This window comes from Nelumbo nucifera, chromosome 3 (genome assembly GCF_055504915.1).
Source record: "Nelumbo nucifera cultivar China Antique chromosome 3, China Antique-T2T, whole genome shotgun sequence".
Taxonomy (NCBI): domain Eukaryota; kingdom Viridiplantae; phylum Streptophyta; class Magnoliopsida; order Proteales; family Nelumbonaceae; genus Nelumbo; species Nelumbo nucifera.
The window spans coordinates 38,238,250-38,252,261 of NC_142651.1; the positions used below are offsets into that span (position 1 = coordinate 38,238,250).

At 37.3% G+C, this 14,012-nt stretch overlaps 2 protein-coding genes across 2 annotated transcripts; both read left to right on the plus strand.

The window, feature by feature from the left end:
• Positions 1–482: 482 nt before the first annotated feature.
• Positions 483–4,555, plus strand: LOC104594068 (uncharacterized). Its single transcript, XM_010254194.3, has 8 exons — positions 483–661; positions 1,361–1,505; positions 1,595–1,763; positions 2,041–2,311; positions 2,611–2,876; positions 2,987–3,202; positions 3,296–3,404; positions 4,050–4,555. Exons 1-8 carry the CDS (start codon positions 511–513, stop codon positions 4,115–4,117), a joined length of 1,395 nt encoding a protein of 464 aa, XP_010252496.1. The 5' UTR covers positions 483–510; the 3' UTR covers positions 4,118–4,555.
• A 5,525-nt stretch (positions 4,556–10,080) lies between these two features.
• ENODL8 (early nodulin-like protein 8) lies at positions 10,081–11,428 on the plus strand. Its single transcript, XM_010254207.3, has 2 exons — positions 10,081–10,655; positions 10,766–11,428. Exons 1-2 carry the CDS (start codon positions 10,463–10,465, stop codon positions 11,152–11,154), a joined length of 582 nt encoding a protein of 193 aa, XP_010252509.1. The 5' UTR covers positions 10,081–10,462; the 3' UTR covers positions 11,155–11,428.
• The last annotated feature ends 2,584 nt before the right edge of the window (positions 11,429–14,012 follow it).

The window sequence follows — 14,012 nt, forward strand, 5'->3', positions numbered from 1 at the left end:
GCCACCGACGGTTTTTGTTTTAAATTCTTCAGACGAACTTCGAACAAATTACCATCATATCATGTGAGTTGTTGACCCAAAGCGTGAGATTTGATCTCTATGGGCGCGTGGGATATGGCTATTGGCCACCGACCTCGATCTACCATACGGATATAGGCGTGGTGGATGGAATCATTTGGGATCGCCATATCGGCCCTCAGCGGCTAGATTTTGATCATCTAACATGACGATTGATGATTAAGGCAATATCATAACAGTTATCATTAACTCCGAGTGCGAAATTGGACAACTCGGATCTTGCCGCGTATGAATACAAAACGCGAAAACCAAATGGGGAACAGCTTTTGTTCGCGTTGGTTATAGACTTGTAGTCTCATTTTCGCTGCCGCGGGGCCATTCATCAGCCCTTCTTTTCAATTTTCAGCTATCTTTCTCTCCTCTCCCTCTCTCTCTACTCTGCTAGTGTGTGACGACTGAAGAGTGTCTGTGTAAGCAGATCGATCTGCAGAAATGGAAATCTTCTATTACCTTATCTTTGGGTGTCTATCGCTGGTGGTCGCCGCCCTAGAGTTCAGCAAGACCACCAAAGATCGCATCAACACATCTTCTGCTTTTAATTCCTTCAAGAACAACTACCTTGTCGTCTACTCTCTCATGATGGGTAAGCTAGATCTGGCGTTTCCACTTCCTATTTCCATTTGGGATCTTGAAAATACCTGGTAAAATTAGCGAAATTTCCCATTTCTGTTATGTTTTCTGACGTGGTTGGATCCCGCTATTCCTGTTTTGCGCAAATTAATAGTTGAGGCTAATGCCTGGCTCCTGTTGGGATCTGTGGTTTGAATCTCCTCCCAATTACCTGGTTTCGATTTCTCTTTGGTTTCCATGCCGGATTCACTGGGAGTTGGGGTTTTAGGATCGCTTTTTCAGTGTTCCAGATGCGGGATCTTGTTTGCTGTGCTTTCCCCTGTTCCGGGTGCGGAAATGACTTCTTTGGCTTTGCAGAGAGCCTTTTCGTTTAACTCGCCATTTGTTTTATGTTTTCATTGCTTTTCTCTCTGGTTTTAATCTAATGATAACATTGTCTGATCATAATGTGGACCTAGTCGTCTTGATTTTCCAGATCTTACAAGTTTAATTCTTTCTTCTTCTTCCTCTTGACCATAACTGATTTTGTAGATCAGCTTATTTTGCCTTTTCAATGAATAACCTCAACAAACTTACTTTGTAAAATCAAAACAACTAGGAGATCTAATATGCCCAGAACATTATTAAAGCATTCTCTAAATCTTGAAGGACGAACCATCTGGGTTGGATTGTTTTCTTAGATTCTAACTTGTTATTGTTCATCCGCCAATAGCTGGGGATTGGCTGCAGGGTCCCTATGTATACTTCCTCTATAGCCAGTATGGTTTTGATAAGGGGGATATTGGAAGGCTCTTTATAGCTGGTTTTGGATCCTCAATGTTATTTGGGACAATTGTCGGATCTTTGGCAGATAAACAGTAAGTTTTCTTTCTAAATTTGATTCAACGATCATTCTGGTGATTGCATTATCTTCCTTGTTTCTGATAATTTTGTGTACAAAATTCAGGGGTCGGAAGAGGGCTTGTGTTACTTACTGCATAACCTACATCCTGAGCTGCTTCACCAAGCATTCTCCTCTGTACAAGGTCCTAATGTTGGGACGCATATTGGGAGGAATTGCCACTTCTCTCCTGTTTTCAGCCTTTGAATCATGGCTTGTTGCAGAACACAACAAGGTAAGTTTGCAATTCTTCCTTCCACTTGTGAAATTAGAGCAATGATTCATTCATCAGGTTCTTTAATTGTCAAAGCAAGGAAGGTTCCCTCTGGCTAGATGCTATTGTTTGTACTGCATTATCTCTGTATAGACTTTAGACTTTGGAGGAGGTAAGGGGAATTCCTGATGTAAAATTCCCTCAATGCCTACCTGACATGTACATGGGATTCCCCTTCGTGAATTGTCTCCCTCATTGTGGTTTCTTATCATTTTGTTTTCTTCCTTGTGATGTACAGAGGGGCTTTGATCAGCAATGGCTGTCCTTGACATTTTCCAAGGCTATCTTTCTTGGCAATGGCTTAATTGCCATTGTTTCTGGGTTGTTTGCAAATGTGCTGGCTGACACTCTTGGCTTTGGCCCAGTTGCCCCTTTTGATGCTGCTGCATGTTTTCTTGCAATTGGGGTGGTCATTATCCTATCATCGTGGAGTGAAAACTATGGAGATCCTTCAGAGAGCAAGGACCTACTTACCCAGTTCAAGGGTGCTGCTGTAGCCATTGCTTCCGGTGAATCTCTAACTTAAGTTTAGTTTGTGTGTCTTGAGCATTATTGTTCTTACATGAAATATTATCTAAAACTACCTATTTGGGCATGTCATAAAGACATCTATGCACTCCACATTTCTAATGCATGGCACTAGGGGATTGGACTCCGTCTGATGAGTTCTCTTGCGAGATCTTTCAGGTGGACATGATATTCAGTTTGTGTCTGCTCTTTTTTCTCTATATGTCAGGTCCCTAGGATTTTTTCTTTTTTTTCTTGTTTTTTTAGTCGGGATTGCTATAATATTTTCATGTGGGTTCAGATGAGAAGATTGCTTTGCTGGGTGCGATACAGTCCCTGTTTGAAGGTTCGATGTACACTTTTGTGTTCCTCTGGACACCTGCATTGAGCCCAAATGATGAGGAAATACCCCATGGTTTCATATTTGCGACATTCATGTTGGCTTCAATGTTGGGTAGCTCCGTTGCATCTCGTCTCATGGCCCGTGCATCCCTCAAAGTCGAGAGCTACATGCAGATTGTTTTTGTGCTTTCATCCTTCTCTTTAATGCTTCCAGTTGTCACAATTGTATGTAGTTCTTATTTGTTGATTCCCTTTTCCAAAAGCCTTTATCTGGTTATTCAATTTTTATCAAAGTAAAGATGGTTTTCTCTAACTTTGACTGCTAACCTGAACAGTTCTTGGCACAACCTTCTAAGGAGAAAGGTGGAAGCATCTCATTTGCAGGGAGTATCCAGCTCTTTGGGTTCTGTACTTTTGAGGCCTGTGTGGGGATATTCTGGCCATCAATCATGAAGATGAGGTCCCAGTACATTCCTGAGGAAGCTAGAAGCACTATCATGAACTTCTTCCGCATTCCTCTCAACATCTTTGTCTGTATTGTGCTCTACAATGTAAGTAGGTCATTAAATGTTGGAAGCTAGTCAAAATTGACATCATCACTACTATTTCCATTTTGAATAACACTTTCTTTGCTTGTTATGAAGGTTAATGCTTTCCCCATCACCGTTATGTTTGGCATGTGTTCAATCTTCCTTTTCATGGCAGCAATCTTGCAGAGGCGGCTCATGGTAGTTGCAGAAAGCTACAAGTCAAGTAAGTTAAACTAAAGAATTAGTACTTGGTGTCAGAATATTCATGTAAAGTTCTAATGACTTAACTCAGCTTGGCTCTGGCTACAATTGGTCACCTAGGAGAAAGTTAAACCTATAGAAGTTGCTTTACCACTTTAACATAAGACTTGTTATTAGGCAAGGTTTTTGCAACTGTGCCCCCCACGTTTATCATGCATTTACTCCTCCTGTTTCCAATTTTGCATATCCCCCTATATCCAACAAACACTGCATTCATACGTTTTCATTTTCTCAACTTTTCCATTTATTTGCATTGAGTTTTAAATAGGAAAAACATGTGCATGTAAAGATTTCTTAGTTAAAGTAAAAACTGAAGGAAATATATATTCCAAATGCAGGTGAATTAAGGGCAATTTTGTCACTTTATGATTTAAACTAATGGTTTTAAGTTGCTTAAAAGGGGAAGGGATGCAAACAATACGTAAAAATGCAAATAAGAAAACATGGGGGCATAGCTGCGGATAGACTTCTATTTAATTTAATGGGTTTTGTCTGGGAGATGTTTTTTCAGTCTCATAGTTTTTTAGGTTTTTATCTAATTAAAGATGGATGATTCATGTGCTATGTTCTTAATCTGTTTCTTTTTCGTATCTCCTTGTTTTTGCAGAGCCACAAGATTGGACGCCAATGACAATGAGAGAGAGGAACTCAGAGGCAGAACCATTAAACATATGATTTCGAGTTAATATTTGATGGAACCACTAGTTTGGAAAAGTTTATGAAGAAAAGGAAAACCCTTTTCTGTCCATGAAAATTTCCAGTTCTATTGTGGTTTGCTGCTGCAGAAAAATTCTATAGATAAGAGGAATCTGTAAGAAATTTCTTGATTTGTTGAAGAGAGGATAAGACCTTCAGCGAATAACCAGCTGCTGGAGGTCTAGGTTCAAAACAAAAGAGAAAAATGTGCATGAAGGAGTGGGGGCTGGGATTTCTTTAGCTCTTTAGAATGTCTTCGCTACAATATTTGGTGTAATTGTTAAGGAGTTTGCTTTTCAGTCATGTAATTTGATTGTTTCCTTAAAGTTCTAGAATTAATCTCTCCCCCTTTCATTCTGTTTTCGACATTTATTATTATTACAAAATTTTACGTGTTTTCTCTTCCTCGGTTGACGACATCCTCCCTGTTACATTATTAGATTCATTTGCTTATCGTCGTCAAGACAATTTGCACTTTCTATAACTCGGTGTTGTACACTTGTACAGGCAATAATGTAATGTTGCCAAACATAGGCAAAAATGAACCAGAGTGCAAATTTGCCATGAACCAGGATTTATACTCCATTTGCATCGTTTCTAAACACAGCCTAAATATTTGGAGAACCTTCTGACACATATGCATGGATTTAAAAGCCGTTGTCGACATGTGCGATCAAACTTTTCGACCTAGAAATGGTCATCTATCTGATTTTGTTTTCCTCTTTACCCATTCTAATTGGTTAGCAAACTATTGACCTGGATGGCCATGAAACTGAATTATTCGACTCAGACTAGTGTACAGTTTAATGAAAATATTTACATTTTTTAGGGAAAATTCCCGATTAGTACCCTGTACTTTGAGTCTAGTGTCACTTTAGTCCCTAAATTTTAAAATGCAAAAATTTAGTACCCGAACTTTCAAAACGTGTTAATTCAATACCTATCATTAATCAGCTGTTAAGTGGCATTTGAAAAGGAGGCAAATACCCTTCGAGTGTCATTTAATTCTCTTTATCAACCATTTAAACATTGACAAAATATGAACAGTCCCAAATCTGTCGCTTCTATTCAAGAAAGTTAGGGTCACCAAAATGCCCATCGAGACGTAACCCCAACTTTCTTAAATAGAAGAAGCAAGAATTTGGGACTGTTCATTTTTTGTCAATGTTTTGACTTTAGATGATTAATAAAGATAATTAAATGACACTCAAAGGACATTTGTCTCTTTTCAAATGCCACTTAACGACTGGTTAACGACAGATACTGGATTGACACGTTTTAAAAATTCAACTACTAAATAGTCGCATTTTAAAATTTGGGGACAAAAAATGACACTAGGCCCAAAGTATAGGGTACTAATTGAAAAATTTTTCTATTTCTTAATTAAAATAACAAAAATATAAATCAGAAAATTGAAAATCATATTGGATCAGAGAGAAGTAATTTTAAAATGCTCATTCTATATGTAGCATTTAGTGCTATTAAGTTTCAGATCTAAAACATAAAATTGATTTACTAGAAACAAAAATTGATTCAAAACGACAATAGATTAATAGTTATAGATCTTAAAATTACTGTAAAATAATAAAGAATGTAATAATCACACATGGATTTTGGAAAGGATGAGTTTATTCAACAAATTTAAGAGGCTTTGAAACTCCAACAAACATCTACTCTTTGTAGGGATGCAAATGGATCAGATCCATTTCAGATCACCCCCTAGCCAATCTGAGAAGATTTGATCTGATGTGTTATGTGTGTGTATGTGTTATTTATTTATTTTTTATAAAAACATGTATATATATGATAAAAATAATTAAAAATACTTGTAATTTTTGTTTTTTCTTTATTTAAATTGCTATATTTATTTTTTTCTTTTAATAATTTATTATTTTTTAAAGAAAATAAGTCAAATCAAATCATATCTGATAGGATTCGAATTTAGATCGAGTCCTATCAGATCTTTGGATCGGATCTGACATGAACAATGTTGGATTGGATTTGAATATATCCATATTCGGATCCGATCCGATCCGATCCATTTGCATCCCTAACCCTTTGTTCTCAGGAACATGTTCTTTGTTTGGACCTAGGGCTTGAACTTCTTCAACAGCCCAAATGGGAGCAATATTTTACCACAACTAAAAATTGCTAATAATAATTATAAGGTAGAGAGAACAAAAGAGGGTCATATGCTAAGAGAGTTGTACCATCTTAATGGCTCAAGTGCTCTCTTTAGAGTTTACATCTGCTACCCACAAAATGCGCCCCAAAAACGCCCCACATGCACATCTCAGTGTGCATTGGGAACATCTCTCATACTTATTGTTGGAAGAGATTCCCTATACAAATGGAATGTGCTGTGAGACGTTTTTGGGGTGCACTTTGTAAGGGGCAGATTTGAACTCCTCTTTTCATTACTTTGGGTTTTATATATAAACTGTTGGGTTTACTATAATGAACAGGAATTCCCCACAAATCTCTCTGGGATTAGCCTCCATTCGAATGAGTCTCAACCAATAACAACTATATAGACCAAGTTCAAAGAATAAAAAAAATCAAAACAGATTTTATTTTAGGAGAAGCTAATAATATATAATATATAAGAATTGAAAAAGGGTGTTGATATTGTAAACATAATAATTCACATAGAGCAAATACTCTATTAATCGTGTTTACATGAAGAAGAGGAAGATTCTGAAAACCATCAAGATTACACTCTTTATTTGAGCTTAGAGGTGTAAATCGGGTCGTTCTGCCATGCGGGCTGTGCTGGGTATATATATATTTTATATATAGTTATATAATATTATATATATTATAATTATATAATATATAATATATTAATAAAATAAATATTTTTTTAATTTTATTATACTAATTTATTTAATTATTGTATATTATACACAAAATTCATATAAAATTAAAATTTTAAGTTTTGTATGAATTTTTTTAAATAAATAAATTTGGCCCAATGCACAACCTAACCTGGCCCATGGCCCAGGCCAGTGGCCCGGCATGGCCCACTTTATACCTCTATCTGAGCCTAATGTTGGGCTGGTCGGATGTTGTGCAACTGCTTCAGAGAACACAGCAGCAATGGCACCAAAACCTACAGCCAGAAACTATCATGTCTCTGAACAAACTGAAAACCTCAAATAGGGATGCACCTTTTAAGGCCATGCTTGTCATGGGTATTAACAGTGTCCCAACCCTGATTTGCCAAGACTGCCCTCCTCTATTACCAAGTTCGCAAACACCATTGGGACATTTGAACATACCTTCTGGATTGAACTTGAGGGTTTTGTCTAAGAGGATTCTCTTGAGATGCAATCTCCTGGATATGTTGGTCTGTTGGGAGGAGTAACTGGTGATCAGGAGTGCCACTCACTTCAATGCAGCGGGCAGCAGCAGAAGAAAACAGTGGTGGCCCTAGATTTGGACAGGCTGGGCCTGGATATATAAAAGCTAAAATGAAATACACCTGAATCTTGATCTTAAAGACTAGTTCTGGCTGACCTCGGCCCAAATATTATCTTTTCTCCTTTGATAACTATGTTAGATAGTTTTAGTCAATCAATTATCTACTATATTCTTAAATAATGAAGGAACTGAGAAACATATAAACCAAGTAATAAAAAACCAAGCATCCATCAATGTCAGACTTGGAAGAAAATCCCATCTTCACCTGCTAGCCTACTTGCCAAACTCAAGAGACAACATGACAACTACTGCAAAAAGGATCCAACTACTTGAATTCATCTAAGGGAGTCTGGAGAAGTGCTATTGGGCTATTGATTGTTGAAATGAAATTAACTCCCAAGAATGTTTAACCTGGTATCCATCAATTAAACATTAAATGTGTATTTGACTATTCTCCCTCATAATCCTCCATCCAAATTCTTGTTTCATGCATCAGTACAAGTGCTATAACTAATCATGTGATATTAGATATTTCTTGTGTTACAAATATCATTTCTTTATTACTTTATTTATTTTTGGCATTCTCGATCAGGGGTGGGAGCAGAACAGGGTGCACGTGAGGTCCGCTTACCTTATCACTAAGAGCCTGTAGTATGTGGATTTGATCTCGTGCCTTCATTTTTGGGAAAGATGTCAAGTGATCAACACAATTACTTAAAGATATCAACTAAGAGAGGGTTAATTCGTTCGTGTGTTATCTGATTTGTTCCAGTGTTTATACGGAATCAAATCTCATAACTAGCACTTTGAAGAAAAAGAGATAAGGAGAAAGTAATTAATGATGCATAGCACCGAATACCAAAAAAAAACTACTTACAGATATCATTTCAAATATTGGAAAATAAGAGAAAGTTGGAAAAGATGAGAAAATGATGGCAGACCAAATTGTACACAGCAAAATATGAAAACTTACAAAGCTACAATTATGTAGAAACTAAAAACAGCAAAAAGAAGATTAATCCTTAAAATGAGGATTGTCAAATGCAGCCTTAGTTTCTTCAAACTTTTTATAGTGATGAAATCACAGATTGATCCATTGACGCATATGGTTGAACCATAGACCCTTCGACACGGAGGGAAAATTACTAATTAGTGCAACCATTGGATAATTGCCTATTTTTCGGAAGCCCCAAATTGAAATGAAAAGATGTTTAATACAATGATTTTCGATTGGAAGATGTGGCTGATGTCGGAAACATTGCCATCACGACTAAGCCCCAAATTGTAGCCATCACGACTAAGGCCCCGTTTTGAGTGCCCATTTGGGAGGACTTTTCACGCAAGTGATTTTTTTTTTGGGGGGGGAAACATTGTTCGGATTTTTACAAATACTACAGTGTCAATTTGGGCAATTAGTTATTTAGGCTGCGTTTGGAATCAGTGTAAATACATCAATAAAGATTTACACTGAACTATAAAAATGATCGTCATTTTTTTTAAAAATATGATGGGTGGAAGAGAGTAAATTTTTTTAAAAAATTGATGTAAGACTTTATACTTGATGAGGTTTTACATCCATTCATAATATAAAACTTCACTCAATCCAAACGTATGTAAAACTGAACCGGAATAAAGTTTTATGTTGATCATAATTATATGCTCCTTCTAAATGCCTACAAAACCGAATCGATATAAATTTTACATCGATTCTTAATTTACATCCTTCTAAATACAGCCATGTAATCTGTGATAAGAGGATCAATTATTTTCCGTATACCCCATTATTGTGGTGGCCACATTAAGGGATTTTTGCGATTCCATATCATCCACTGACTTATCCGTTCATCTTTATCGGAAAAATGACTTTCTGAAAAAACTATTTTTAATTACTTCTTCAAGGCTCGGTAAAAAGTACTAAAAACAGCTAAGCCCTCCCAAATGGGGTCTGAGAGTGCTAAAATTTTGCTTGAATTGCTTAGTCTAATCTACTAAGATGGTCCCACATCCCACCCAGCAAAGTCAAAAGTCAAAAGCAGAAACGTGAAAGGCCTCTCAATCTCAAACAGGCACGGAGTGTGAGAAAGAGAAACAGCCCATAGGCCCATAGCAGGAAAGGAGACAGAGTCACATGCATTAAAATGAATTTTTTTCCTCCGTCAAATGAGTTGTTCAGCAGCACCAATTATGTATCCACCTTTGATGACGGGATTTGCTCCTCACACTTGCGCGTCGCACATACACATTTATCGTGCATTTGGAACATCTCTCGTAAATAATAATTTATAATTACGAAAGATGTTTTCGATACATGCGTGTGAGGCGCCCTCTGTGAGGAGCAGATCCGATCTCCCATCTTTGACACCCATGTGGCATGTGCATCCCCATGGGCCCTGTCCAACTCTCCCATGTGCAGTTGGAGAGAGAAACAATCCAGTCCTCCCTGCAACCCTCTACAAACAACAAATTTCGCAAGCTGTCTTCTGTGGATCATCTGTATATACATCGGTCCTTTTAGCCATCTGGAACCGCGTATGGATGACGTGGCTAATACACAGAGATCAGATCACTTTTTGCATTTGCCGCGCGTACAATAAGAAAAAGGTCGCTGATGAGCTGAGAAGAGATCCCTCGCCCGTAAGGGGGCGCCCTTTGAACCATTAGATTATGTGTTTTTTACTGTAAAGCAAATTCGAATCTGATTGCAGAAAAGCGCCCCTTCAAGGCTTAAGGTTAGCACGGGTGACGAAGCCCTTATTAGCTGCAACAGAACTAGCAATCGATCCAAATCTGAGACGTCTTTCTGTGCTTCTGGCTCCAATAAAATTTCATCTCTCTTGGGGATCGAAAGCAATAAAATTTCCTTCCTTTCTCATAAATCTGAAGACAAGACTAGCGAGAGAGATGGCTAATTTTAGGAGTACAAGATGCCAACTTTTCTGTGCATTTCAGTTGCTTTTGTTGCTGCAAACCCAAGTCACTTGCTACCGATACAAGGTGGGAGACTTGGATGCTTGGGGAGTACCCACTTCAGCAAATCGTCATGTCTACACCAACTGGTCCAACAAACATCAGTTTAGAGCTGGAGACTCTCTCTGTAAGTTTTTCTCTCTGCAACTTCTTTTTTCTATTTCCTTTCCCAATCTCTATTTTCACTTTCTCGTCCCATCTCATCATCCATGACTTCTATCTCATTTCTCCCTGCAGGGTTCCTCTACCCACCTAGTCAAGATTCTGTGATTCAAGTAACAGAGGAAGCCTTCAATACCTGCAATCTCAAAGATCCCATCTTGTACATGAACGATGGAAACTCGCTATTTAATATAACTTCTCCGGGTAAACTGTACTTCACCAGTGGAGTACCCGGGCACTGCGAGAAATTGCAGAAGCTCGAAATTTCCGTGCTTTTCGCAAATGGATCTGCATTGCCTCCCAGTTACGACACAAGTGCATTGCCTGCAACCTCTCCTGCTTATCCTACAGTCTTTGGATCTATCCCAGCAGCTTCTTCTGCGGCATTGCCATTGCAAAGCTTTTCTGCCTCCATTGCAGCTGGCGTCGGATTGGCGATTGCATTAATCTGTGGCGGCATGTAGAGAGGGGAAATACTTGAGAGTCAAGTCAATCAAGGATACCCAGATCTGATTGTGCAATCTGAGTTCTTATTACTCTGAAGATGAGAAAAAAATGAGAATGGTATATCTCCTTTTTGTTTCTCTTTCCGACCGTATTCTTTTTCTAGTACTGTATATTATCAACGGAAGTGCTGAAAACTTCCTTAGGTTGTCTGTTTGTAAGGGATTTCAATTCTCATTATTCTTTCAAAAGCTCTAGTTCTAAGGGAATAATAAGATGTTCTTTCTGGGAGTCTATGAGATGGTACCTTGTTTTTCTTTCTCACTTCCATTTTTCTCTAACACCGGTTGCAACTACAAGGAATGACTCTCTTACACAGTTACACCACATTTTACATTTAACTACTATTCTAATTACTTTACCCAAAAATAAATAAAAATAAAAACTACTACTAACTCTATATCTATACTTGCATATAACATCAAATGTGACAAGAATGTGGATTGTCAACATGGATGAGAAATTATCAAATTGCTCATAGACCATTTTTATGATTTTTGGAGTGAAGACTTGCGAAATGAAAGTATGGTAATATTGGAGAGAAGTATTAGGATTTGATAGGTATAAGTGATGAATGAAAATAAAAATAAAATGCTAATAGTGGGGTGATGAAAATGGTGGTAAATAAGATTGGTTGTGGTAGAAACTAGAAAAGGTGCAAATAGAAATGATGGCAGAGAAGGTCAGGGTGAAGTGAGTGATGAGCTAGGTCGTGGTGTCATATGTTGGTGGCAATCATGGAGCTGATGAGGGTTCAGTGATGTTTAATGCCTTAGATTAAAAGATCTCTGTGGTAATTAATGATGAATTGGATTGAAAGATCTCTTTCCTTTTGAATTAATATATATATATATATATATAAAGGTTAAAACCAATATCTACTTGCACCTAAATAGTTCTAACAAATGGACACATGGTCACCTGTATTACACACTCCTCGTATGTCTTCTAAAGAGCTCTTCCTTGGTGGGTAAACCTTTGTCACATAGCTTTTACATGAATACTTGTAGGCTGAAGCATAATTTTGATTTTCAAATTGAAAGCCAGAGGGGGTTTCTCCCATCCACTTATTCATTTTGCATCAGAGTTCCGTAAACTGATTTCACAATGTTAGATCCATCGATAGTATTTTTCCATAGAAACTTTCTTTGCCGTCCATTCGACTAGGAAGGATGGCCAAGATGCAATCTTTTTCAGCTCCTTCAAATAGGGTTTTATCTCTATTCACATCCCATTATCTCTAGCCTTGCAAAAGCTGGCTTACTTTCATTCTTCCATGGCTCCCATCTATATCACTTATTCACTTCTGCCATGAGGGATTCCACTTGGTATCCACGCACTTGAAAGTTGAAAACCCAGGTTTGTTCTCCAGTCCCAACCTTTCGTATGAACTGATTTTTTATTTTTTTTCTATAGTTCTCAATATTTGTTCCCACCACAAGGATTGTGGTGGTAGATAAAATTTTAATACATCATTGGGGTGGCTGAGGTTATTAGATTAAGGTGGCATTTAATACGGTGTTGAAAAAAAAAATCTAGAATGGTGGGCTTTGTTCTTGAAATGAAAATCAGCATTTTTTCCTTGAACCATCCATAACTCTGGTGTAACTCCGGTGAGGTTAGGAATGGCAACGGGGCAGGGCATCCCCATCCTTGTGACCCCATTCTGTCCCTATCCCTGTTTCCACCAACGGGGATCCCCACTCGCCATCATTTTTTATGATGTCAAATTCATATTTTTACTTCATTCCCAAAAGTTAAAAATAAAATGGTTACGACTTACAGTTTTTATCAAAATAGATCTAAATATATTTAAGCTTATTCAGTCATATTTCTAAAAATATTGACACAAATTCATAATAAAAATGCAAATACTCAACATAAATCCCCAGTAACAAATATAATCACCAATTGGACCACGAGGAAATAAGAAATAAACATATCTACTCATAAGTATTAAGGATTTGAAAATAATATATCAAAGGTATTTTAGTAATTCTACTAAATGGGGATCCCTTGGAGTGAAAATTTCCCTATCGTCTTGCAGGGGGATAATCATCTTCACCAATGCAGGGATTGGAAAAATTGCCACCCCAAGTATGATTAGGTTATGCTTTTGAACCATTCTTCCCCTACAGGAAAGAGAATTAGAGATTAGAGAACTATCGAAAAGTGTGAAGAACAAAAAAGAATAGGGGTGAATAATACAAATCTATATACATCATCCGACTAACGTCTTATCTTACATTGGGTTTGGGAGAGAACTATAAAAATTCTGGTAAACAATTTTCACCATATTGTGTATAAAACTTGCCTATATATCTTTTGTTAGATCTGTCAATGGGTGATGTCTACCTGTCCAAAGCTGATTATTAATCAGTACCCATGATAGAACCACAACTGTCCCAATTATCAATCGGGACAATCAGGTCCGGTCCAATTAGACCCAATTATGCTTTAGATCAATAGCAACTTTATACTTGAATTCGTAAAATAGCGAATTATCTTATATAATACCTATGATTTTTTATATGAAATATAACAAAATTTAGAAGAAAACCAAGAGGCTTTCATACATTATTAACTATATATAATCAGCTCGGGTCTATCAGTTTGAAACAGCAACAACCAGTCCTCACCCAAAAACCACATAACCAGAACCAACATAATCGTTTCGTTTCTATGTAGCTCATGCCGCATTATTCTTTACACAATACAGTACCAAAAAAGTGCTCTCGACTTTCTTCACGACATCCATATGGGCATGAATCACAAACGTATTGTATGCTGTTAATATAGAAAATTGTCTACTCTCTGG